This window comes from Montipora capricornis, chromosome 5 (genome assembly GCF_036669925.1).
Source record: "Montipora capricornis isolate CH-2021 chromosome 5, ASM3666992v2, whole genome shotgun sequence".
NCBI lineage: Eukaryota > Metazoa > Cnidaria > Anthozoa > Scleractinia > Acroporidae > Montipora > Montipora capricornis.
This window is the reverse complement of record NC_090887.1, coordinates 12083929-12109435: the sequence shown is the minus strand read 5'-3', so window position 1 is coordinate 12109435 and position 25507 is coordinate 12083929. Positions and strand designations below refer to the sequence as shown.

At 38.9% G+C, this 25507-nt stretch overlaps 1 protein-coding gene across 1 annotated transcript in view; it reads right to left on the bottom strand.

Moving 5' to 3' along the window:
• Positions 1-3752: 3752 nt before the first annotated feature.
• LOC138049506 (F-box only protein 11-like) overlaps positions 3753-25507 on the bottom strand; it is a 28227-nt gene continuing 6472 nt past the window's right edge. Inside the window, exons 5-26 of the mRNA XM_068895800.1 lie at positions 24648-24849; positions 24139-24259; positions 23821-23924; positions 23144-23249; positions 21860-21966; positions 21605-21742; positions 20834-20965; positions 20296-20381; positions 17337-17368; positions 15807-15860; positions 15206-15300; positions 13920-13995; positions 13528-13574; positions 9403-9488; positions 9188-9264; positions 8958-9101; positions 8482-8523; positions 7610-7702; positions 6881-6964; positions 6694-6802; positions 5905-6003; positions 3753-5375 (exon numbers count right to left, since the gene is read on the bottom strand). Of these exons, the coding sequence (XP_068751901.1) occupies positions 5207-5375; positions 5905-6003; positions 6694-6802; positions 6881-6964; positions 7610-7702; positions 8482-8523; positions 8958-9101; positions 9188-9264; positions 9403-9488; positions 13528-13574; positions 13920-13995; positions 15206-15300; positions 15807-15860; positions 17337-17368; positions 20296-20381; positions 20834-20965; positions 21605-21742; positions 21860-21966; positions 23144-23249; positions 23821-23924; positions 24139-24259; positions 24648-24849 (2203 nt within the window). The 3' untranslated portion in view covers positions 3753-5206. The remainder of the gene's footprint in view (positions 5376-5904; positions 6004-6693; positions 6803-6880; positions 6965-7609; positions 7703-8481; positions 8524-8957; positions 9102-9187; positions 9265-9402; positions 9489-13527; positions 13575-13919; positions 13996-15205; positions 15301-15806; positions 15861-17336; positions 17369-20295; positions 20382-20833; positions 20966-21604; positions 21743-21859; positions 21967-23143; positions 23250-23820; positions 23925-24138; positions 24260-24647; positions 24850-25507) is intronic.

The window sequence follows — 25507 nt, the reverse complement described above, 5'->3', positions numbered from 1 at the left end:
TTAAAGAGCTCTCCTGAGCTGAGCCATCGCCAAATGTTCTAGCATCGTAACAAAACACTTGTTAGAACGTGAAGAATGTACGTTAGATGACGAGATTTCGACATTTTTGTGCTGCACGAATGTTTGCAACGCTTAAAAGAACATTTTTAACATAGTGAAGCCGCGATTTCGAGCATTCCAAAATTTAGGACTGTTCTAAGAAAAGCTTTATTATAAGGTTATTTATTGATTATAGGTCATTATATGTATTCATAAACTTGAATTCAACTTTAGCTCACAATAGACCATATTCGTATTCTCAGTATTGGACTGGAACTAGCTTGCAATGGAGGCTAATGCGGGGGAATCTTTTCAAATGCAAATACTTTTTAATATATTCCCCCGCATTAGCCTCCATTGCAAGCTAGTTCCTGTCCAATACTGAGAATACGAATATGGTCTATTGATAAAGCTACCGTCTTAGCTTACGATATATTTATGATGTTATAGTTAACACAATCATGAGGCCCTTTTACAGTTGTTTGCTCAGTGACCTAGCCCATGAATGGCTGCGAGCTCGAGGCTGCTGGTGACCTTGTATTGATACAGACCTTGCTGATTTTATCAAGTAAATTGTATTGTTGTAATTCTAATTAGTCTACATCAACATCAGAAAAGCAAAAAGTCACTGGTAGCCTCGCTTCCATTCTTAGGCCAGGTAACTTAGCTGCAATAGTTACTGTAAAATGTGCTGTTACTTACTGATACTTAATAGGTAGCTTTAAATCACTTTGTTTCTGTAAAGATGCAACTCATCTTTCAAGCTGCACTTGTATTTCACAAATTATCTATCTATCTACATTATTTGTAGTGTTTTTGGTTGCAAGGTGTGCACATGCCTAGTGCCCCATTCTCTCTCCGATTTCAGTGTACATAAAATTCTTGAAATGATACTTCAGATATCACTCGTGTCTCGGAATACAGACAACAATCATTAACGTAATTAAGTGTCTCCCAAATGCTGCTACTTAAGTAAGGATAGACTGCTGTGTTTACACTGACTTAAAAATATCGCTAACCTTTATATTTGTTAGAAATAGGTAGGAAATGCTTTAGACCACAGGTAGCCCAGGGTCTGCAAGTGACCGTTTGAAAATAGTAGATGCGAGGGTGGTGGACAAAAACACTGACCCCGTTGAAATACCCAAATGGACTACCCTAAAAATAGGTACTATTTCAAATGAGTACTGTTGATCTATGTGTAAGCAGCATCTCAAATAGTACTTACTTAAGCCTCGACACCCATTTTAAACAGCATTGTTCAACAGTATTTAAGTCAAAGCACCCATTTTAAAAAGGTTAGCTTTCGATTATTGTTGTGATGGCTGATTACTTCGTGTACGGTAAGTGAAGTGAAACCCTGGCTGTATGGATGATAGTTATCAAGGTATGTGCAATGTAAGTATTATAATCAATTCAGTTCTTTCAGTAGCACTCATTCGAAATGGTATTTTTAAGAGTTAGTCCATTTTAGGGAAGTACATTTGGGTAGTCCATGGACTGGGGGTCAGTGTTTTGTCCACCACCAGCGGCAGCGATTTCTGCACAAATAATCTTGATGTGAATAACAATAAAATGGTCTCCAAACTTCAAACATGTCTATTGGTAATCATAATCATTTTTAGTGTCCGAAAGATGATTTCGAGGTTATTTGACATATCTGACATAAGTACTGACATAACCTTTTACTATAAAGTGAAGGGTTATGTCGCTATAAAGGGTTATGTCGCTATAAAGGATTACTTCACTATAACGTGAAGGGTTATGTCAGTACCTAGGTCAGATATGTCAAATAACCCGGAAATCGTCTTTCAGACACTAAAAATGATTTACCAGACGACATGTTTGAAGTTTGGAGACCACTTAATTGTTATTCATATCCAGATTTTTTGTGCCGAAATCGCTGCCTCACATCTACTATTTTCAAACCGTCACTTGCCGTTCCTGCACTACCTTGTTGGATATAATTGTTGGGATTGCAACTAATTACTTCCATTTCTGGCGCAATACTTTTATCAAACCTTTTGGCAAAGGAAGCTTTCTCTAAGTTGTAATAGGATTAGAATCTAGGGGTGAAAATCTCAATTTTATTATTAAGTTTCATTTGAATCACCTCCACGCTGACTGACAAGCAAACTCTCAAGAGCCTAGAGTCTTTTCACACATGTAATTAAAATAAAAATTAATTAAGCCAAATTAATTATACATAATTCCTATTTATTAATTCCTGAATGCTTGAGATAGATTGACAGTGCTTCTGGAAGTTGTCATTGTCTTTCTTTCTCCAAAAGTAATGAAATAGAAATCAGTAAGTTTCCAGTTTAGGATATTAAGATTATTCAACTAAAGACGTAATGTTTTAATGTACCTTGTACAATCGATCGTGAGTCCAACCGAAATCCTCAATAAAAGGTCCACCATGGATCTCCACCATGCGTCTTGTTGTTGTTGCTAAAACCGCTATGCAATTCTACTGCGGGCCCACACAAGATTCAGGATTCCCACAACCACAAATTTAACACCGTTTCTTGAAATAAAATCCCGAAAGCATTTCAAGACAAGTCGAAGGCGAAGAATTACGTTACGTTACTTGGAAAGTCGTTCTCTTAAAGATACAGGAAGAAACCTTCGTTCGCCTGCATGGCATTAGGGAGCTTGAGGACTGTGCCTACTATTGTTATTGCGCATACGTTCTGCGCATCTCGATAGACTCAGATTCCCTATGGGTAGAGAGCTTTAACACACGACGTTTTTGTCAACACGGACCGCGACCGGAAGTGACGTTGCAAAGAAAGTGACGCGTCAGTTCACAAACCTTAAAGCTGGCGTCCGTGGTAAAAAACAAAACCGCGAGAAGGTAAGTTCATTTTAGGTGCAATAACTCTGTTTTTTTGGTTGATTTTTGTTGTTTTCCTGCTAATGCTGGACAATCAACTTTATAATTCCTATTGTTTATGAAAGAAACTCTTCTTTGTCAGTTCTACCGGCTGACGAACAACAGCGCTGCAGACGCCGAGACTCAGTCTCGTCGCCGGGAGCCACCATTTTGAAAATCGCAGAGGAGAAGGCCCTTTGGACGAGATTGTAAGGCTTCTTTTTTTTTTCAAAACTACTGTAGCCTCGTTAGCATGACCGAAATAGAACAAATCTGCCTTAAAATAAGGCTTTTGCAACAATGCAATGTTGGTGTCATCATCACAAAAGCAAAACATCAATTAATTGGCGGTCATTAACTCTTTCAGACCTGAGAGTGAGACCTAACAAATTTCCAGACGATCCATGGATCGGGGGCCGCTTCAGGGATGAATGCATAGGTGAATGATCGGGTCTTCAGCCATCTAATTGCGGTGACCCCGAAGGTCTGATGTAAAAAGACTGTCAATGGTGGGTAAGTTTCCCTCGTAAAACAAAGAGCTACTAGAATTTGGTAAATTGGCCACCGTACAGAGATTCTAAAAGCTGACGTTTCGAGCTCTGACGAAGGGCTAACGCTCGAAACGTCAGCTTTTAGAATCTCTGTACGGTGGCCAATTTACATTATCAACTCCGTTGATAAAACCAAATTTTTGTATACTACTTCTCCACCGACGCAGCACCACAGTTTCTTTAGAAACTACCCCTTCATTCAAAGAGCTACTAGGATTGCTTCCTCCAACACACTATTCCAATTCGCTCTTTTACAAAGTACGAAAACAAGAAGAACCACAAAAACGTCATGAGAGTTGACATATTTTATTAGAATGTGGGTTACATTTTTGCGTTTGATGTATGTTATAAACAAATAAATAAATAACTAAAGTTTCCTAGTTTCTATTCGATGTCTTTCCAGTTCATATATTATTTATTATATACATTTGTTATAAACTTTAAATATGCGGCAATAAATAAAATGAACGACTACAACTACAACTACAAACAAATACAGGATTTAGTCCAAGTGTGATCTCTAATTGTTTACATGAAAATTTTCCCAAAACCTAAAACTTCTAGTCGTTGCAAGAATAAGATCACGAATCAGGAGAAGGGTCTAAATAAGTATGTCCATATGAAAGACATTGAGCAGTGCTTCCTGCAACGCTGGTTATTATATTGTAAAAGGTGAGTCAGTGAGTAAATCTTGAAGTTTGAACGTTCACAAAAGGCTAATGAGCAGTACTTTCCCATGGTGCTGTTTATTGCGATGTCAAAATAGACCATTTTCGAATTCTCACGGCTGGACTGGATCTAGCATGGAATGGAGGCTAATGCGGGCAAATCTTTTCAAATGCAAATTAATTTGCCCGCATTAGCCTCCATTTCATGCTAGATCCAGTCCAACCGTTACAATACGAAACTGGCCTATTGATTCTATCTTTAGTCTATGAATGAAATCCTAGTGTGACTTTTCACAAGAAAGCTACTGAAGAGAGTATTTCTAACTTTGAATCTGGCTGAACTTCTCAAATTTCACCATTCAATAGAAAGCTAGTGAACATTACTCAGTTTCCTTTGCTGCAGTGTTTACTGCTCTACTTTCCCTGCTAACAGAGGTCTCATTTTCGTTTGCGTTCGCTGGGCTGACGAGTACGCCCTTTTCCCGTACTTGTCAGCCCAGCGGACGCAAACGAAAAGAGACGTCTGCTAGCAGGAAATGTTCTGCTTAAATTGCTTCAGTTTGAGAAGGCTGATTTTAAGTATTAACTCTGGCACAAAATATGAGATAGGGCGCAGCTCTTTACCAAAATATGCTCAACACTCAAACAGAAGAAATAGAGCCGTCATTTTCTTTTAACCTGCCTGTTACCTATGCAAAAATTGTTTTTACACGTGAGCATGCTCGGCTGGTACACAGAACCTTTCTTTGAACAATGTTGTAACAGGATGAGAGGCAATGAGATATGCATATAAGGTGTGCCACACAGAGAATATAAATTATGCCAATAATAAAATATATTTAAACAATTTTCTTATTTGGTCTTTTCCTTCCCAAGCTTAATAAATTAGATCTAACTTGGGACAAAACGTAAAAATACGAATATAGTGACTGTGATTGCGATGATTTTTGCAAGTATGTTTACAATATCGTATATGCACGAACGATTTTCTTCTAAGTTATTTGTAAGTTCTCTTTTCTTAGCTTAGTTTTTTGTGGTCATATTTTTTATAACTATGGAACACGAATTTTTTTTTACGAAAGACAAACAGCCTGGTTGCCAATATCCTCCTGCCCACGTGCCTCCGTATCGACACCGCTGACCATTCTTACTACTTGCGCTCGGGAGGACAATGACCAGAACTTTTCGCTTATCAGTTTACACAGGACACCACTTGAACCCGCTCCACAGTCGCAAAAAAATCTATTTAAAGCAAAAAGGTAAGGCAAATGAGTGATGGAATGCAGTGGAATTGTACAAGGTAGCTCCGGAAAACAGGTTCTGCCTAGATGTTGAGGTGAAAAAATACAATCATTTGTCCTTGGCCCGCAATGTTTTCGGACAAAGGTGCTGTTGATGCTGGGCAGAAAAGCAAGAGGACACTTTGTGACGCTTATCAAAGTCGGTTTGCACCTTAGACGTCTATAGAGTGTTCACATGACGTCACGGCGGCCAAGTTGGATGAGTGCAAAAAAGAAACAGCGACCATATTGGAGAAGTGAAATATTCTTATGGGAACTGAACCTAAATTTTATACAAATTCTTCGTATTGTTTTAGTATGCAAATATGGCTGCTGGTCACATGAGCGAAAACACTCTATACCCCGCTAAGAGCGCGCGATTTTTTTGGCCAGTCAAGGTGCCGATTCAAACAAAACCCGACGCGCTTGCGAAATCACAAATCGTTTGAAGTTCTAATGTTCTTCAAGGTTGCATTACTGTCACGCCTTACCTGTCACGTCTCACGAATTCCACGTCATGTCCGTCATGACAGCCTTTGACGCAACTGACACATATAGCATAACCATCAGACGTACCACAAGTTCTGCACCTTAACATGAAGGAAGCAGAGACGTCAGATGTCAACACCAGACACACAAGCAACGGGTAATCGAAAAATAACGTTATGAACATAAGCACCGCATCACATGTCTTTGCTATTAAAAAAAATTCGCCAAATGTGTGGCAGAAAAGATATTCGCTGATCATTTAAGCCGTAAGGAGCCAACCTCCGTTGAGCGCTCACTCATGAACATCTTTTAATCAGACATTGCTGGGCCGTTAACCTACTTAATTCAATGCGAACACTATGTTACGCTAAATTGTTGCGTTCGACGTTAGAAGAACGCACAGTACTCGCGTCGCTTTTTTCTGGATGCTATGTGATTTCAGGGTGTGGGCGTCACTCGCCTCGATTTCATGCGAAAGCCTCGAGCCCATGCTTTGGGTAGCCAACTAAAACTGTCCAGTATGCACAATATAACCGTTTGATCAATTTTGTTCTACTATTCTTTTGGGCCATCGCCATCGCATCAAGTTCATTAACAAAATGTTGAGCTATTAAAGCTTACTGTTTTATTCAACTTTGCAACTGGTTTAAGACCCCACACGTACACTTTCCCTGAATCTTTCACGGGAAAGTACAATAAAAAAATTTTACTTTCCTACGATTGTCACTAGTTTGTTAGGCTCAAAGCTGACTTGATCCTTTGATTAAACAGGGACCAAACTGCACACGCACCTGTAGAAGTCGTGCATGGGAAAACATGTGTTACCAGACAGCTGGAACAGACAACGACAAGATTCGATAGCTTTCTCCACTTCTCGCCTATTGCCGTGCACCTTGTTATCTGAGGGAGGGGAGAGTAAAATAAGCATTTTCATTAAAATATTGGAAGGGTACAGTGGGTGGGTAAAGTTTCACTTACTGCTAAGCTGGGGTTTGACACCGGTTGCAAGACAAATCCCGTCAAAGCGGTTATTGAAGACTTCGTTTCCCTCTAGGACACCACCTAGAAAAACAATAACAAGAGCGTCGAAACATTGAAGTGATCCTCGCAGTTATCAGGACAATTTTTAATTAATAAATTGTCTCATATAGACAACCGAAAATTCAGGCGGTTCCAACGGGATTCGAACCAACGACTCACGCGATACCGGTACAATGCTTCATCAACTGAGCAATGAAGCCACACAGTTGGGAGCAGGTCAACTCGGTGGGCCCACGCGCCCCCGTGAAAGGACTAATGAAGGAAAGAACTTAGCCATCGGAACCTATACTCGGAACCACGACGTCGGGGCTACGATATCAAAAGGTATTTGACGACACGTAGTATCGGTCCAATGGGGCTTTCAACCCGCGAAATCCCGCGGGTTAGTTCGATGGTCCCCCAATACCCGAAGAAAATTTGTCATCGATAATAGGCCATTTCTGAGTTCGTGTCTGCCTCGTCTTCAAAGCGAAGATTTTTTGATGGTAACTAGTTCTACTTTACATGTGAATGAAAACTAATTTTCATAAGAAAACCGTCGCACTTAGACTCGCTTTGAAGAGGAGGCAGACATGATATCATGGACACATCCCAAGTAAAGCCGAATGACAGGGTGTGCTGTGGTCGGTAAGCAAGAGGATGCGATATAAGGGAGGGCTGGCTTACCCGCGCTGTTTGTAACCTCAATTCCCGCCGCACCACCATCAAATATGCGGTTGCATTTCAAGACGGGGAAACTAGCCGTGCTGATGAGCACCCCTATTAAGAAAGGAAAGGTAACGTTAGTAAATTAAAATATCACTGATTGACTGTATCATTTCCCTAGATTCACTCACTCTAGCTTGTCATAACTTGTGCTTCATGACACAGTCGGTTTAATTATGACTAGGGACTGAGAGACTGCTTGTGAAACCCCGCAAATATCAAAAGCACGAGCATGCGCAGTGCCATCGCAAATGATGTTAAATTGACCGTGGCTATTCACAATACTTTGTTTGTGGTTCGCAACATGGTAAACAAACAAACAAACAAACAAACAAACAAAAAACCTTTATTTCCCCGAGACACTAAATAGGATATAATTACATTTGATGAATCAAAAAAGAGGAAGGTCTGGCTACCTAAAATAACTACAAAGTTAAAAAGTTAGGTAGCCAGTTCCGGTTCCGTACATACATATTAATACAAATTTAGGTCGGCATACACACATACACACAAACCACAAAATAAACACTTAGGGGATAATTACTTTACTTCATAAATTGGAGAATTTTAGAGCAGAAAAGAAATTATACCTAAGTGGTAATATCATCATCATAATTTATTATTATTGGTTGCGAATAATTTAATCGAAAGTAACGAATGGTTACTCGAAAAATTCAGCAATACAGTGCGATTTGTGCTGAGTGAAAATCAAAACAACGAACAAAAACATAAACAAAGAAACTCGTCGAGTTTCCTAACCCTCTCTGACACACATTAACCATGTTGTCACGAACTAAAGCTCGTTTATAATTTAATTCACTGCATTTGTTTACCTGTCAAAGCATTCCTAAAGATGTCATTGTTCTCCAAAACACCTGAAAATCAATGACTTTACTTTTAGAGTCTTGACAAACATTAGCCCTATATCTTTCCCTGGCCTTGGGTCAGATTGCATTTTTAGCGCGCTTCACTGAGGTTGTACGCTTCCAAGCGCTAGCTCAGCTTTGCATAAGGGGCCTGTTTCTGTTTTTCGAGCCTATTTGAGTGTTACAATTCCCCCTTTATCTGACGAACGGAGAGCTTTTAAGTCATCAAAATTCACAACCATTTTGCTTTTAAGTTTTCTTAAAAAATGTTAAAATACCAGACCATCAAAACAAGAGTATCATGGCGGATTCAAGAAGTAGATGGCTTCTCGAGACGTTCGAGAAACGGGCCTACGCTTTGCTAAGCTTAGTAACGGTTGCATCTTTTCCCGCGCATGCTACCAGCTGTGACTTTCCCGCGCCGTTGCCAAGTCAGTACCCACCTTTTCCACAGTTAAACACGCACACTCCTCCTTCGCGACCGTGATGTATCTTGTTTCTTCGAAGGACTGGGTTACTCTCCGTCTTAATCCACACACCGGCCATTGCGTTGTCGAAAATTTCGTTTTCTTCTAACAAACCAAGACCTGAAGTGAACAAAAATACTATCACCAAAACACGCGATGCGACAAGTGAAGGTTACAAAAGGGTTAGGGTTAGGACAAAAACTTACCTCCGTTGTAGACCAAAACGCCGCCATTTTGTCCTCCCCAGATTTTGTTTCTCCTAATGCAAGGGTTACTACCGGACCTGAAATTTAATAAAAATTATCGACATGTACTTTCTCTTTAACACATCTAGGCTCATTGGTTCATGTAGTCTATCAAAATTTAGTGACTGATCATTCAAGAGAGCAAACTTAAAGCTGTATTGCGATTTTTTTTTTACCTTATCTGTATACCAGAGTATTTGTGATTGAAGATTTCGTTTTCCTCGAGAACACCACAGCCGCCATCATAGAAGTAAACCCCAACCTTGAGCAAAAACAAAATCAGTGAGATGAAAAGGAAAGAGAAACTCGAGATGTACCAGCTTGTGTTCTTGTCAGCTTGACTGTGGCTTAAAATCCCGAACAGAATAAGTCTTCGACTGCTTATATTTTTCAAAAGATTTTAATCGAGAGTCTTGAGTAGCTTGTGTTTAGTAGGGTTTCTCACAGGAAGGAAATTGCATTTAGAATTTCAGCTTGGCTTAAGCTTGTGGGAAACTTGTTTCAAGTTTTAGCGTACAAACGACAAACTTAGAAAGTTCACGAGCACTCCTTACAATTTAACCTTCCTCAACATACAAAGAGCAAGAAACTACTGAAATATGGTATTTCGATACAACGCGCGCGTCAGTGTTGTACCAGTTCAAAACTTATACAGCAGTTTACACAGTAAGACAAAGTTTAAAAAAAACCATCCTAAATACCAGCTTTTTACTTATTTTCGATGAGAGCAAATCCCCCGTATAAGCTCCCTTGCGGATTGAATAGGCCATTTCCGAGTTCATGTCTGCCTCCTCTTCAAAGCGAGTCTAAGTGCGAAGTTTTTCTTATGAAAATTAGTTTTCATTCATATGTAAAGTAGAACTAATTCCCATCACAAAAACTTCGCACTTAGACTCGCTTTAAAGAGGTGACTGACATGAACTCGAAAATGGCCTATTGACTATTTTCACCATCCCATAATGCAATACGTTTTGGAGACTGTTAGGGGACTCTTGGGACTGTATCATGCTTCAGTGAACTGGATATCCATTGTTTTAATGTAAATAAACCCCCAAAATGAACTGTATTATGGGATTGGTGAAAAAAGCGAATTGGGAAAGCAATCAAACGTTACAAGCCTTGGTGGATTATATCAAGTCAGAGGGGCTTAAAGTTTACTTCCTTGCGTTTCGACATGGGAGATCTTATATTAACAAGGGCTTTTTTTCGTACACAAGGCGCCTAAAAAGATTTGAAGAGAGCACAAGAATAAGGGATTAGCACCTTGTTGTGTACTACATAACAAGCCCGTCAGAGACACAGGACAAATGGTTTAATGTGACCCTTTTTTCGTTTGTCATTTTGTCGTACAAAACAGAAAGCTTGCCCAACAACCTGAATGAGTTAACTTAACGAATCGAATATGAATGTACTAAACATAATTCAGTTCAAGAGAAGATTGACTTTGAGTGTTATGTTTATATCATTGCTTTAAATTATACAGTGTTTTAAAGAGTTACCTTTGGATTTGGAGAAGAATACTTAGTTTCATATCTATGGGTTGAGGTGGGTTATACAACCTGTAAGTAACTTTCGGTTGTAAGGTGTAATCACCTGCCTTAGTTTACACAGTAAAATTAAAATATATATAAAATAAATTTTTAAAATTTGGAAACTTAGTTCAAAGTATAAAATAATTAACCTATTGAAATGCGTTCAACGGCAGAAAACGGATAGTTAAATTGCATTTTTAAATTACGTACTGACAATTTTTTCTCTTAACGAAATGTTTAACGATAAAACCATGCCATGTCTTGTACATTTTACTGGCTAAAAACCTTCAGCAAGTAACAGGCTACTTAATTTAATAGCTTTGAGTGTTGATTTATTTCCCAAACGTTTTTTTTTTTAATCTCTCCGTGAGTGGTTCAAAGCCTTATTTAGAGAGATGTATACTCAGGTAGAATTAAAATTAATTAGACAAATCTACCGTTCATCAAATCTATCATTTATTTGTTTATAGTTGTTTAAAGCAACTTGAATATTTACGTTTAAGTTTAATTGCTATTAAGAACTTGTCAAACCGGTTTAGACTCGATTTAAAATTGTGCTTTAACCTCAAGTGCAGTTGTTCGTCCCCAGTCTTACTCAGTGCGTCCTTTTTTTCTGAAAAACAAAACGAATGTGAATTTTCCAGAAATCTCTTGGAGTGCAAGTCGTGCGTTTGTGACTCTTGTGCAGTTAGATTAATTTATTAATAAGGTTTAAAAATGTATAAGTAATTCAATTAAAGTTGGAAGTTTTTTTACACACAAAGTTCAACTCGTTGCCAGTTGTCACTATGCTTAAGACATGCGCGTAACAAGCAGCACGAAAATTAAGGTCAACACTAATGGCCATCCGTCAAACTGACATTGGACATTTCCTTACAATTACACGACTCAATTTCCCATCTTAATATGAGAAGCTTATCGCTGTAAAAAAGAATGAAAACAGGCAGAATGAGAGCTTTAGTTCAACAAGAAATAACGTTTCTAAGCCAAGCCGCGCTGATCTACAGTATTTAGGTTTAAAAACCACTTTGAAGACGGTTAGCTTTTACTTGTTTGGCTGGGTACTACTAAGTCAATACTCTAAAAAAATCGATTTTCCAGTAGCTTGTCTCGTTAGTCTACTGGATATTGGAATACGCAAGGAGAACCCATCGATCCGGGTTCAACTCTTTGGCTCGTCAAATCTGAATGTTCTCTGCACATTGAAATCTTTGTTTCTTTGAAGTAGATTTGAAGTCTCACTCAGATTGTACGTCGTGTAAGTTGAATGAAAAGGGAAATGTCAGTTTGAGGGATGGCCATGAGTGTTGACCGAAAATTAATGCGAAAGTTAAGAAAGACACAATTTTTCTTAGTCCTCCTCATCCTTCACATCGTTCCCTACAAACTAGAGAACTGGGCACAAGTCAGGTACCAAGTCCTTTTCAAAGAAAGTTCTTTAGGCAAATCTCTTAAAGCAAATGTTTTCGGTCTCCTTTCTGTTAATTCGACCCGCAATTAGTGTCAGTATATTTAAAATATATAAAGAAGTTTACTTTCCAACCCAGTTGATAAACCCATTTCTGTGTTTCATTTTATTTAAGTTTCGTCTTAGTTACTTTTAAGTGCCACTGTGACCATAACACCAATTCTTATTTTTCTTTGGATTTCAAAACTGTGTTAACTTAACACTTAAGAAAAAAAAAGACACTTAAAAAAGACACCTGTTTATTTTAACTGGAATTTCCTATTTGCTGGTCCACCATTACTAACTTTAAGATCTTGAGAGAGTTGGATCGAGGAAAAAAATTACGTCACAGGCTCAATAGTTTAAGAATGCAATGCGTGTGTACGCCTCAAAATTAATATGCAGCGCGGGAGTTTTGGGCTTTCAGACTTTTAGACTGAACTTGCGTTTTGCATATATAATAAGCTGCATTCACACGCTGAAATTTTAAGCTAAGGAGTAAATGACGTCACTTTTCGCTGGATCCAACCCTCTGAGGTCGAATCGGCCAGTTTTGAACGGGAGTAATAACGGACCGTGAAATCCAAAACTTACTCAAAGTAAACGGCATTTAGATAAAAGTCTAAAATTTTGCCCGTCAGGTGTTAAGCAAACACACTTTCAAAATCTGAAGGAAAAAAGGAATTGATTTGTTTTTATCATAGGGGCACTTTCAGTCCGTTGCTTTAACTATTTAACCAGTTGTTTAGAGTGTATTATTCTTGAAGTCATCGATGATTGAACAAAGAGATAATTTATGCATTTCTTCAGTTCTATTTGAAGAGAGCGACCGTGAAAACATTGAGCGGTCTTCAATTGGGTGCAGTACACATAAAATCAAAGTAATTAATCTGACCAATCAAAACAGGCGTAGGAAATGAACTAATCGTTTTTGCTTCTGATTGGCTGAAAAAAAAAAACAGTTTTCTTTTTAACAAAGTGTATTGACGAGAAACCCCAAAATCAGAAAATAACTTTCGAACATCAAATGAAAACATCTATGATATTTTTTATGGTACCATTTAGCTTTTCTTTTATCATTTGTTTTGTAACAAGAGCCTTTCATTTCGTCTAGTAGTGAGTATTTGAAACATTCAAAAAGGTCTGTTTTTAGCTCACTTTTAATGTTAAATATGAGTCTGGCAACTTTGAAAACAAATCTTAATTCAAAGAATTAAGATCTCCTTTTGAGAGAATAATTCTGAACCTTTTACGTCTTTGCAGAAAAACACTCCTTAATGATTTGCGTGAGGACCTTTTCCAGAAAAAAGAGAGAAATTTACCTGTTTTCCACTGTGTATTCGATTGTGTCTAAGTGTTGGAGTACTCCCTAAACAAAAGAAAAGAAATGTCTTGCATCAAGGATTTAACTCCAACCAAGAGCAACAGCATTGGGTTGGTCTTCACTGAGCAGTTGTCAAATAGCCAATCACGGAACAAAGAGATTAACCGCACGTGAGAATAGGCCACTTTCGAATTCCCACGGCTGGCCTGAATCTAGCATGAAATGGAGGCTAACGCGGCCAAATCTTTTCAAATGCAAATTAATTTGCCCGCATTAGCCTCCATTTCATGCTAGATCCAGTCCAACCGTTAGAATACGAAACTGGCCTATTGAAGTCTTGGTAACATCAGAACACCTGAAAAAAATTAAATTGAAATTAACAGAACTTACCTGTGGTGATCCACACGCCAGCTAGAGTATTATTGTTGATTTCGTTGTCCTCTATGAGCCCCATGCCCTCTTCATGCTATAGAAAAAAAAAACAGCAACAATGTCACCTCAGAGTCACGGCAACTGATTTGCGATGAATGTAACGAGTTTTCTTCAAGTTGACCTTGTTTTGCGTAAGTACAAGGAAGGATTACGTTTTTGCAAACGTTGGCCGTGTAGCACTTATATTTGAACAGACTTAACTGATTCGAGTGTAATGTGAAGTGCTACGTTTCTACCCCATACGAACCATGTGAGCGCTAACCCTACTAATGAAAAACCCTGGTCAGAGTTTTTCTCTGTCCTTGTGTGGGCCCATTTCCATTAGTAGCGCTAACGCTCACATGGCTAGCACTTCACATTACACTCTAATCAGTTAAGCTTGTTTTGCATAACTGCGCTGGGTAATTGGCTTAAAATTTTCGCTCCACATTTCCCACCAATCTGAGAAAGCACAATAAATTATGACATGCTCGCTTGCCTTTTCCCGCGCTCAACGCCTGCTGGACGTGTTCCCAATCATAACCTACTTGAAATTTCCCGCGCTTAGTCCCGACAGCATATGTCAGCTTTGTGTTATGATGATTGGTTCATTTGACTTTATGCGTGCGCTGTGAGAAGTCAAGTCGTCAAGATAATAATTTTATCACTTTTTGTAATAACTGGTATTAGAAAGCATCTTCGCATTCCTTATTGCGGACGGCAAAAGCTACGTTACAAATACGACATAAATACATGCCTAAGCAAGAAAGGACACAAGAAAACTCCAATGGGAGACAATCGCGTCCGACAGCATAAGAAAGGAAATGTTGCCTTCCCCTTCATATGATACTCATAGCTTATATCTGTGTCGGTGTGTTTTTAAAAACACAAGCTCAACTGAAAAAAAGAGAAAACCCGCCTCCGAAAGAACGTGGTTTCCTGAGATTTCATGAGCATTTTTTATTGTTTTATTAAGAGTCACACAAAAGATATGCGGATGTCATCACAAGGCAGCACTTTCTCCTCTGTTATTTTTTAGACTATTTGCGTTGAGAGCCAATCAAAACAGGTGTGAGCAATCAAATGAGCCAATCACAACACAAAGGAAGTTCTTGCAGCCGTTAATACGCGCAAGAACACACGCGAGCAACTTAAAGTCGCTTTTGCGACTGATTGGTTGAAAATAGGGGAATAGTAGAAGTTTGAACTTGTATCGTACGTGCAAGCTGGCTAAAACAAAAGTTCAACCAGCAAAATTAATTTACCACATATATTCCACCATGCAGACCGCTGTGTATTCTGTTGCAGCGAACAATAGGGTTACTTTTGGTTCTAATTTGAATTCCTGCGAGTGCATTGTCTGAAAAAGCAACACAGAGTATTCATTAAAAGTACCAATAAAATCTAAGTTTAGAACACAGGTCCCGCGAAATAATGGCCAATCAGATCGGGCCTGATGAACACAACGCCGCTGATTGGTTGGCAATCAACTAAGACGCACGAGGGATTGCTCTTGCTGAATCCAGAATCATGGCAGAGGTGGCAAAGAGTCAAACAGTGGCAGTTCCAAATACGGTTGATACCGTAAACCAGTAGAATACAATTTATAACGTACGTCTAGAAATTTGCTAGCATATCTCGATAGCATAGGAGGTACAAATGGGTTTAAGGGATCTTAATTAAGTACGTTAAACAAACACCTCTATTGTTAGTTTCAAGTCAAGATATCCCTCGGGATGTAAGATCTCCGGATGTACAATACGATCTCGGTCACCGATGTATCCCTCTCACTTAAGGATAACTTTGCATTGGACACTGACTTGGTTGTGAATTACAATACTGTCAACAAAAATAGTTTAAACTAACCATGAATATTGTTCCCTTCGATCAATCCTTTCCCTTCACCAAAAACATAAACTCCTGCGGAAAGAAATTAGCAAAAAAAAAAAAACAATCGAATAATGTCATCATTTGCTAAAGCCAGGTCTGCGGTAATTTGGTCCTTTTTATCACTCGAAATGTCGCAAAAACACAAGCACAGAGGCTAAAACGTCATGACAAGGATTTGTGCGGTAGGAAGCTTGAGGCAGGGATAGAACAACTATAATAGCCTTAAACGGTGCCTACTAATTCAAAGGTATTTTTGCCCCCGGTTTATTATTATGCAGAAAAGGTAGATCTTAACAAGAATTATTGAAATCCAAAAAGAAAATTGGAGGTAACCACGCATTTTTCAAAGATAATTAATGAACAATATTTGTAAAAAGCTTTGCATGGTTGCCCCCAATTTTCTTTTTGGATACCGATACCAATAAAACTTACTAAGATCTACTTTCTCTGCATAATTTAAAACCGCGCAAAAATATCCCTGTATTAGAAAGCATCACCGATAGGAAATCCGAGTACCTCGAGATGCGCAGAACGTATGCGCATGGTAGGCGCCGTCCTTAATACTGTTAACTATACAGACTGTAAGAGTGTCAATGGAACCATTTTCAACGAAGTTCTAGATGTGTCAATAAGTCAACAGAAGGATCATCAGTTCGACCTCTGTTGAACCAAACGCCTTTTCTTCCGAACACCTCTATCTAGTCGTGTTCTTTAACACAAATTCTACTTTAATCTCTTAAGGCCCATTTAAACGGTTGAGTCAACACTGGCTTCAACTTGCATTCAACACTGTTTAACCAAATGTTGGCTGCGTTTGAACAGGTCGTTCAACATTGTTGAAAGGATAAAAATGTGCAAGGTTGTTGAAAGCACGTTGAATCAAATTTAAACTGATTTAAACTTTCATTCGACATCAATTCAACCGTGATAAAGAACACCAGCATGCTCACATCTGGCCGTACATCTGGTTTCTTGTTCCCAGTTCCTCGGAATCAAAATGTTGGCTCAACTGTTGCCGCGATGTTGAAAGCACTTGAACGGCCTCCGCACAACTTTTGTTTTTGCCTCCAACATCTGCCCAACATCCGTTCAACTTTGTTGAATGCATTTTGAACCAAAAGTTGAAACCGTTTAGTAAACGGGCCTTAACGATCAAAGGAGGACGCAAACCGCAAGCAAACGACAGTTTTCGTACATAGACCTTTTTGCAGATACGGCGGCCATTTTGATTCCTATTGTTTCGAAAGACACTACGGGATGCCCAGGGGGCAAATTAATATGTATTTGCCCCCTGGGCATTCCATAATAGCTATTTGAAACAATAGAAGTCAAAATGGCCGCCGTATCTGCAAAAAGGTCTCATCGTTTGCCGTTTTCCGTAAACGCGAAGCTTAAATCTCTCGAGAAGGCCATCGCTACGTCACTGGTTCAAGTCTCGCTTTCAGGTTTCGTCTCTGCAATAATTATTCTCGAACTAAAAACATCAAGCTCTCTGGCTTTCCTTACCTCCTTGTTGTCCGCCATATATCTCGTTGTTTCTATAAAAAGAGAACAAGCAACAATGAGACTTCCATAGCAGTTGGGGAGCAATAGCTGTTGCTGATTACAATAGAAATTCCTGACTGGTTGGAGAGCAGGGATGATAATAGAAGACTGACTTGTGAGATCACTCGCCTACCACCAATGTGGCCCGGGATTCGGTTCCCGGACTCAAGGCAATAGGGAGTTTAATAAACGACGACGGCTATGGCAACGAAAACGCCAAAAAGCAGTAATATTATTGGTTAAAAGAGGAAAAAATGAACGTGCTGCACGTGTGGCACGCGTTTTTCAATACATTTCTCTCCCGTACTCGTCAAAACAACAACGTAAAATGACCAATTTTCAGGTTTTGACAACAACGTCGACAAACAACAATGAATCTTTCCTTCTCTTTCTTTGCTTCAAATGCGTACGTATCAATCTGGTTATAGCATACTTTGCCCATGTTGTACATCATAAACAAGATGGAAACATCGTGAAACACTTAAGACAGCTCAAACTAATAGTTAAAAGTGACGTTTTCGTCGACGTACCCGTCGTGGTTTCTTAGAGCGAGTTTCAATTGAGTGTCGTAAAAACAAAACCCAAGTAATTACTTTGGCCAATCAAAAAGGGCGGAGACAATCCAGTAACCAATCAAAACTCGAAGTAATTACACGTAGCCGACAGAAAGCGCAGAAAAATGTGCACGCGCTAGCCACGATTGGTTTCGTTTCACTTCTGATTGGTTGATAAAATGGCGCGACAACTTTGAGCCAATCACTACGTGAAGTAATGCAAAACCAAAGAATTCGCTAATTACTTTTTACACTCAATTGAAAACCGCTCTAAACTCCCTAATATGATGGTTTTGAATTTCCTGGGTATTTTTCTCTGTTTCGAGAGGTTTTTCTCCGTGTCCTCAGGTATTCCCCTCCCACAAAAACCAACATCTCTAAATTCCAATTCGATCAGGATGTGGGACTTCCCTGAAAACCACTTACGGGTAAATCGAGCTTCCTGGGTAAATATTCCAAATCAATAATTCCGAATTCTTTGACAAGACATTATATCACCGCCAACGCTTAAAAGCATTTACTTTCACCAATCACACCAACACGGTGTGCACGATTGGTGCGAACGCTTTTAAAGTAAAGGCAGTAAATGAAACGTTCATCGTTGTATGGTCACGCTATGGTCAAAACCTACATGTAAAATTCGGTCATTTTATCTTGTTGTTTTTTGGAGAACGACAAAGATGCGTGCCGCACCACCAGCACAACTATCTTTCGCTCTTTTTTAAGCAATGACATTCATGTTTTGTGCCCTTGCCGTAGCCATCATTGTTGCTAAAATTCCCTATTAGGGAACATCTGCGACGCGGTCGTCAAAGAGAACGCCACAAAACAGCATTAGGGAGCTTAAGCACGCATGTTTTTGAGACGTGGACGGTAACCGGAAGTGAGCTGTTTTCCCTTTTAACTTGTTTACACACAATCACATTTAAATTGCTAAGATCTTTTCCCCATTAGAGACGATTAGTATAAAAATGTGGGAGACACCACTGTCCTGGCAGGCGAAAATTTCTCTTCCTGTTGCCGTCCGCGTCTCAAAAACGCGCTTGCTTAAGCTCCGTAATGGTTGTGATCGCATTAGGGAGTAAACACTAGTATTACATCAAGTTCTCAAGTGAAGCTATGATCATCGCAGTCATGAACGCAATTTTTGCAATTGTGTAGAGAAGCCTGAAAAATTCAGGACTTCAACGGGGTTTGAACTCATGACCTCGCGATACCGGTGCGACGCTCTAACCAACTGAGCTATGAAGCCACTGACGTTGGTAGCTGGTCATTTGTGGGTTCTAATGTTCCCGTGAGGAATGAATCAACGATGAAATGATATATGAAATGGATCATATATGAACTGCGGATATGAAATCAAGTGAAGCTATGATCTTCGCAGTTATGAACGCGAGTTGGCTCTAGAGTAGTGTCAACACTAGTGTCACACAGTTGTTACACTGTGTTTTTCTTAAGTGTGACCGCAACCAATATCATTGGTTAAAAGAGGAAAAATAATCGTGCTGCACGTGCGGCACGCATTTTAGCACATAATCGTGCGGTACTCTGCATAACAACGACGTGAAATCACCAAATTTGAGGTTGACGACAACGCGAGCTAGCGTACAAATGTGAATCTTTCATTCTCTATTTTTACTCTGGACCCGCTCGTATTCGCTCACATTGTACGACGTGAACGACGTGGAATAATCGCAAAAGACGTATACTAGAGACGTCGCGGTCTTAATTCAGGGCGTACCTAATCGATATTTTCGATACTCGATTGAAATCGATCGTAATCGATACTAATTACCGTAATCGATTAATATCGGAAATCCATAGAAATCAATCACTCGCGTCTTTGTGACTATCGATTTTGATCGATTTCTGTAATTAGCTATCGATTTTATCGGTGATCCTGGTGAAAAAAAAAAACAAGAAAAGTCGATACCATTGGAGAAAGTAACATAATCTTTATCAACAAAGCGGATTCGAAGGTAAGCTTGAAGGTACGTGTTATGCAGTGTTATGATAAGATCAAATCGCGTGTTTGATTTTCGATTTCCACCGATGTGACAAAAAAATTGTGATTATCGATTTCAATCGATTAAATTGACTAATCAATCGACAAATATCGAGTATTATCGAGTATTATCGGTTAATCGATTACATTTTCGATGATCGATTTCGATTGATTAGGTACGCCCTGCTTAATTATATCTCACGGGCCCTTCTATTATTTACCCGCTGCCCTGTGCAAATACTGAAAGCACTTGTGAAATGGATTTTCGCATTGCAAACCGCTTTAAAAGGTACAACACTAATTTTCCAACTCGTCTCCAAAAGAAAATAACATGGTGGACCTTGGTTACTGAATGACTTACTTGATGGTAGGATTACTCTGCGACGTTATCCACACGCCAGCGTAAGTGTTAGAATAGATCTTGTTTTCAAGAAATTCCCCGCGAGCCTGTGATTGAAAGAAGCAAGAGACATTAAACCCAAAAGAGAGCTGTGTTCTTTTAGGAACTTTTCTTCCCTGCCTAAACAAAATACGCTTCCGTTAATTTTCCTCCCTATAGCAGACGAAAGGTGAAAAGTGAAAACGGTTTCCAAAGAGTACATACTATCCCATTCATTAGCATTCTGCTGTCTCTGGCCAACTCAGTCCTAACTAATACTTGAGATGCTTAGCATAGTATTCATGAGAAATGACAAACAATAGATGATAGTCCAATGCTCGCACAACTGAGCCACATGGTCAACGATTGAGTTCTCTTGACACAGTGTTGCAATGTAACTTAATTTGAATGGTTACACGTATTTTCCATTAATTGACCCACACGCTTCAGGCTTTAAATATCACCGAGTATTATTGAAAAATGGTGCTTAACTATCAATTAGCACAGATAGGACACTCACATCATCATGGCAGTATACTCCACCCGTCATTCCATGGTGAACTTTGCAACCCACCACTGTAGGGTTTGCCCCTGATCGAATCTCAAACCCAGCAATTCGATTGTTATAGACATCATTTCCTTCATAGTAACCCTAAGAACAAAACAAGTCTGAGGTTAGTTCTCAAGTTTAAAAAGTTTGGACTAGATGCTTTGAAGTATTTTCAACTTTACTTCTAGACTGCCAGCATTCCCTTCAAAGTCAATCAAATCACTAGCCCGCGAATGCAGACGTATTTCCGGCGGTCGTTTCTCTCCCCCGAAAAGTTACTTTTCGGGGGAGAGAAACGACCGCCGGAAATACGTCTGCGTTCGCAGGCTATCAAACCACCTGCTTTTTTAATAGTCACGCAAGTGAGCCGAAGAGCCGAGGGAGAGTGGACATTCTTATCCTTTCCCCATTCTCACCTCGACTGGCTTGCATGACTAAAGCTGGTGGCTTCGACTGACTTACAAGGGACTGCTAGCAGTCTACAGTACTCTACTTCAAACTGTACTAACTTGGATGCACACAGATTTTAAAAAGCATCCCTTGAAAGTCCCTGACAGGGACCTTATAGATCCTCAACCTACAGTGTAACCTTTCAAAGTGGTGAACTCACATTTTGAACACTGTAACTTAAACAACCTTTGCTGAATCAATAACTTAAAGGTAATTAAAAAATAATTTAATGACTAAGCAACAACTGTTTTAAAATTAACCTTACAAGGAGCAATGAGAAGCAAAACTAACCAGGCCATAGTCAAATATGAAGAAACCAACATCTCTTCCATGATGAACCTTATTCCTTCGCATGACAGGACTGGCTTGATTCCGTACCCACACCCCTGCTAACTTAACATTTGATATTTCACAGTCTTCATAAGTTCCCTGAAAGCAGAGAAATTAGGACATAAACGTTTTAAACTGCTACTGTAACATGGCTCGTGTCACAAGTTTTAATAAGTGAAAACTGATTACTTTAATCAAGAATAGCAAATTTGTTACCTGTGCCCCATCTGTAACAAAGATGCCAACATTTTCCGAGTCAGATATCAAACACTGTGACAAAGTGGGTCTAGCTCCCTTTCCGTGAACATAGACTGTTGCACCCTCTAAAAGGACAAGGAAAATTGTTAATCAAATTGAGGATTTGTGTTAGTGAGAAGACTAGACTTTTACTTGCAGTTAACAGTACAGATACTGTGTAATCTTCCCAAGGCCAATTTGTTTGCAGAACATGCATGCAGCAATCATCTTAGCTGTTGGAGCCACACTGCACTCACGAACTTGTTGCTCATCTTAACACCCTCAATGCATGGTCAGCCTAAATCTGGTTTAAATTACCATGGGAACAAAATTAATGATTAGTGCTAGCAGTGCAAATTGGTAAAGCAGTTTCTGTTAGACCTGATTTTAATTAGAAACCATGCCTTTTTATGCACGAGACCCAGTCCACATTTGCCTAGTCCTAAATAGGGTCAGCTGTATGGGCTTACATGTAGTAGTTTTGAGGCCAATAATGAAGGTGCTAACCAGATGAGCTAACCATTATACTTTATAGCCTGTTCCAGGCTCTTGCATAACGGAGGAGGATGACATCTGAAAGTACCCAAAAATGGTGAAGACTAAGGAGGAACACCTCCAACTCCTCACCCTAATCAGGAGCTTGGAACAGGTATAACTTAATAGACCCTTTTCCAAAATGGCGTCAGAAAATTCTAGTAAGTTAAAATTAAAAAACGTATACCAGCACTAGAAAGAACATCTTTACTTTATTAGTAACCCTGGAAAGTTTCAGCGTATTACGGTAGGTGTTATCTCAGCTGAGCAAATGTAAGCTGAAAAATTTACAGACGATTGTATCACTGGGAGTATGTCGTATACCCTCAGTTATACAAACATCTGCAAATTTGTCAATTTTCAACTTCCATTTTCTCAGTTGATATAACACCTACATACGCTGAAGCTTTACAGGGTTACTAAAGTAGAGGTGCCCTTTCTATTTCTGGTATCAGTTTTTCATTCAGTTCAATTTTAACTCATTCAAATCCATTGCCACCATTTTGGAGAAAGGTCTTCATGTACTTGTCCAGGATGCATCTACATCCAACTGTGCACTGGTGGCTCAGAAGGTTGGGCACCAGGCTGTCATGCTGTCATGTGGGAGGACGTGAGTTCAACTCCGGCCGGACCAACACTTAGGGTCTCAAAATAACTGAGGAGAAAGTGCAGCCACTGTAATTACACCCACAAATGGAAAGACTTTCTAGTTTTCTGCCACGTACTTACCTGTTGCATGACTGGTGAGCTTGCAGTTGTATACACATGGAGAGCATTCATCAACTACTTCGATACAGCCAGATTTAAATGCTTCAGTTTCACTGCTTGGGCAATTCTGTAAATTTTTATACAAGAAGCAAATGAATATTCCCTGCAAGGTTGGATCTGACTAACAGATTTGTGCACCAGCAGTTTATTTCACTCTTTCATTGTAATTTTCAAATTTTGACCTCACTAGAAGGTGACACTTGCATTGCTTAGATTTTCTAGTGATACCACTTTCTCAACTGAAGACTTGAGATGACATTATTTGCAAATCATGAAAAGTTGGATTTAATAATTGCAAATTTATTGTTAATTCACTGACAATAAGAATGTTCAATGTTAGGCAACAAAATTTTTCCATACAATGTAACTTTAGCAATGATGACATTATGTGAATGAAATGCCACAGTCTGTACAGAAAACACAAAGAAAACATGAAGACAAAATGAAAACAATATAGTCTCCTTCTGAAATAAGACAATGCCTAAACAACCACCAAAACCAAGACCAAGACAAAATAAAATTTAAAAAAAATTAATATTGAAAGAAACAATATGCTGAACGGTCTTTCTGACTTCCAACTTCAGCTAAAATAATTATAACTAAAAGCAACAACAACAACAAACAGACTGTTTACAAACCTTTAATGTCAAATGCCCTAAGAATGAGCAAGATGCCCCGGGACTGAAACTCACAACTGTTGATAAGCTAGACTGAATTACAACTCCATCAGTCTCACCAAAAGCTGTAAAGAATACAAAACATAAGAACTGGTAAAAATCGTTCTTAACATTTATATAATTTTGGAGAGGCCAGTAAATTAACCATGGAGTCAATTTATTTGTGAAAATTAACAGGAACTCTTACTAAAAAGGGGACTAAAAATAATATCTTTTTTAAGTTTCCTCCATATAAAATGCAAGTGTCTTAATGAAATTATGTTTACTATGCTGGTTTACCTGCTCCAATAATGTCAATGGGTCTTGTTATTGATAGATGTTCATCATAAACTCCACCATGGATTACAATCACACCATTTGTTTCTACTGCTTCTAGGGCTTCATTAATCGTTTCATGATACTAATAACAGAAAGAGATACAGAAGAGGAGAAAACAAAGTCTTTAAACATACCCTAACATTCTTACTCCTGGTATAAACGATGCTCATTTTCTAGTCGACTGGGCCCAATGTACGGCCAACAGTTACATCTATAAAATCTGTGCCCTTGTCAGACAATTTAGAGTCACTTACATGGACTTCTATATGTACAGAATGTTATTGTAAGTGATGAGATAAATGATAAATTTTGATATTTAAAAGGGTCATGTGGTAATTCCTGTCTTGATTGGAACCCATGGAAACAATTTTTATCAAGGCTGCATGACTTTCATTCTAAATTGTGAATGTGAGAACATAATGCTATGTTATTTTTATAACAAATAACAAAGATGCATTATCCAAACTTACATTTATATTCCTCCCAAAAAATCTTGATGGATACGCTTTTTTCTGTTTTGCAGCAGTGGGACTAACATGGTGGGCACAATACAAACTGCTGACACACTTTTTCCAACACGAGTCATCTTCTGGTTCGCCCACAATATAAACACCTTCAAACGTCTTCACCAGTGGCTTTTTCATGTCAAATATTTGAGTGTACAGAGACCGCCTGTTGATGATGATAAAAAAGTATAAAAATGGAAAGAGTAAGAGAATAACAAGCACTACATTACCAGGGTTTCTCAATAAGAATTTCAGTAGGTGGCAAAACCCTCAGGAGTAGATGGAAAATGGACAACATGCACTAAAGGTGCACTTTCTGAGGGCCCAAGGCACAAGCTTGTAGGGGAGTCTGGGGGAATCCTCCCCCTGGCAAATTTTGAAATTTGGGTCTTTTAGAATGCATTTCCTGCACTGGAGCACAAATTAGGGTATTTGAACACAACAAAAATATCATTAAATTCCGGCTTTTTTATTCAAAGAGAGTACATGCATCATGCATACTCTAAATATGCTAATAAAAATATCGTGACATAGCCCCCTTTAAGTTTCCTTTGCACTTTGTACAGCTGCAAGCAATGAATTTTATCTATCGTGACCAAAAAGACCTTTTCCAAATGTTGTCTTGTCAAGCTTCAAATGTAGTTAGCAAATCAGACAGCTTAAACCAAGTACTGGATTGCTGCCTCAAAAACATGTGTGCTCCATCTTTGACATGAATCGCCGCTGAAATTACTCAGAATTCAGGCATCTTTTTTGTTTTTCATTAGCAAAACTTTCCGAATCCAAAGTTCGTGTTCTGTGACTGTGCAAATGTTTATCATGCT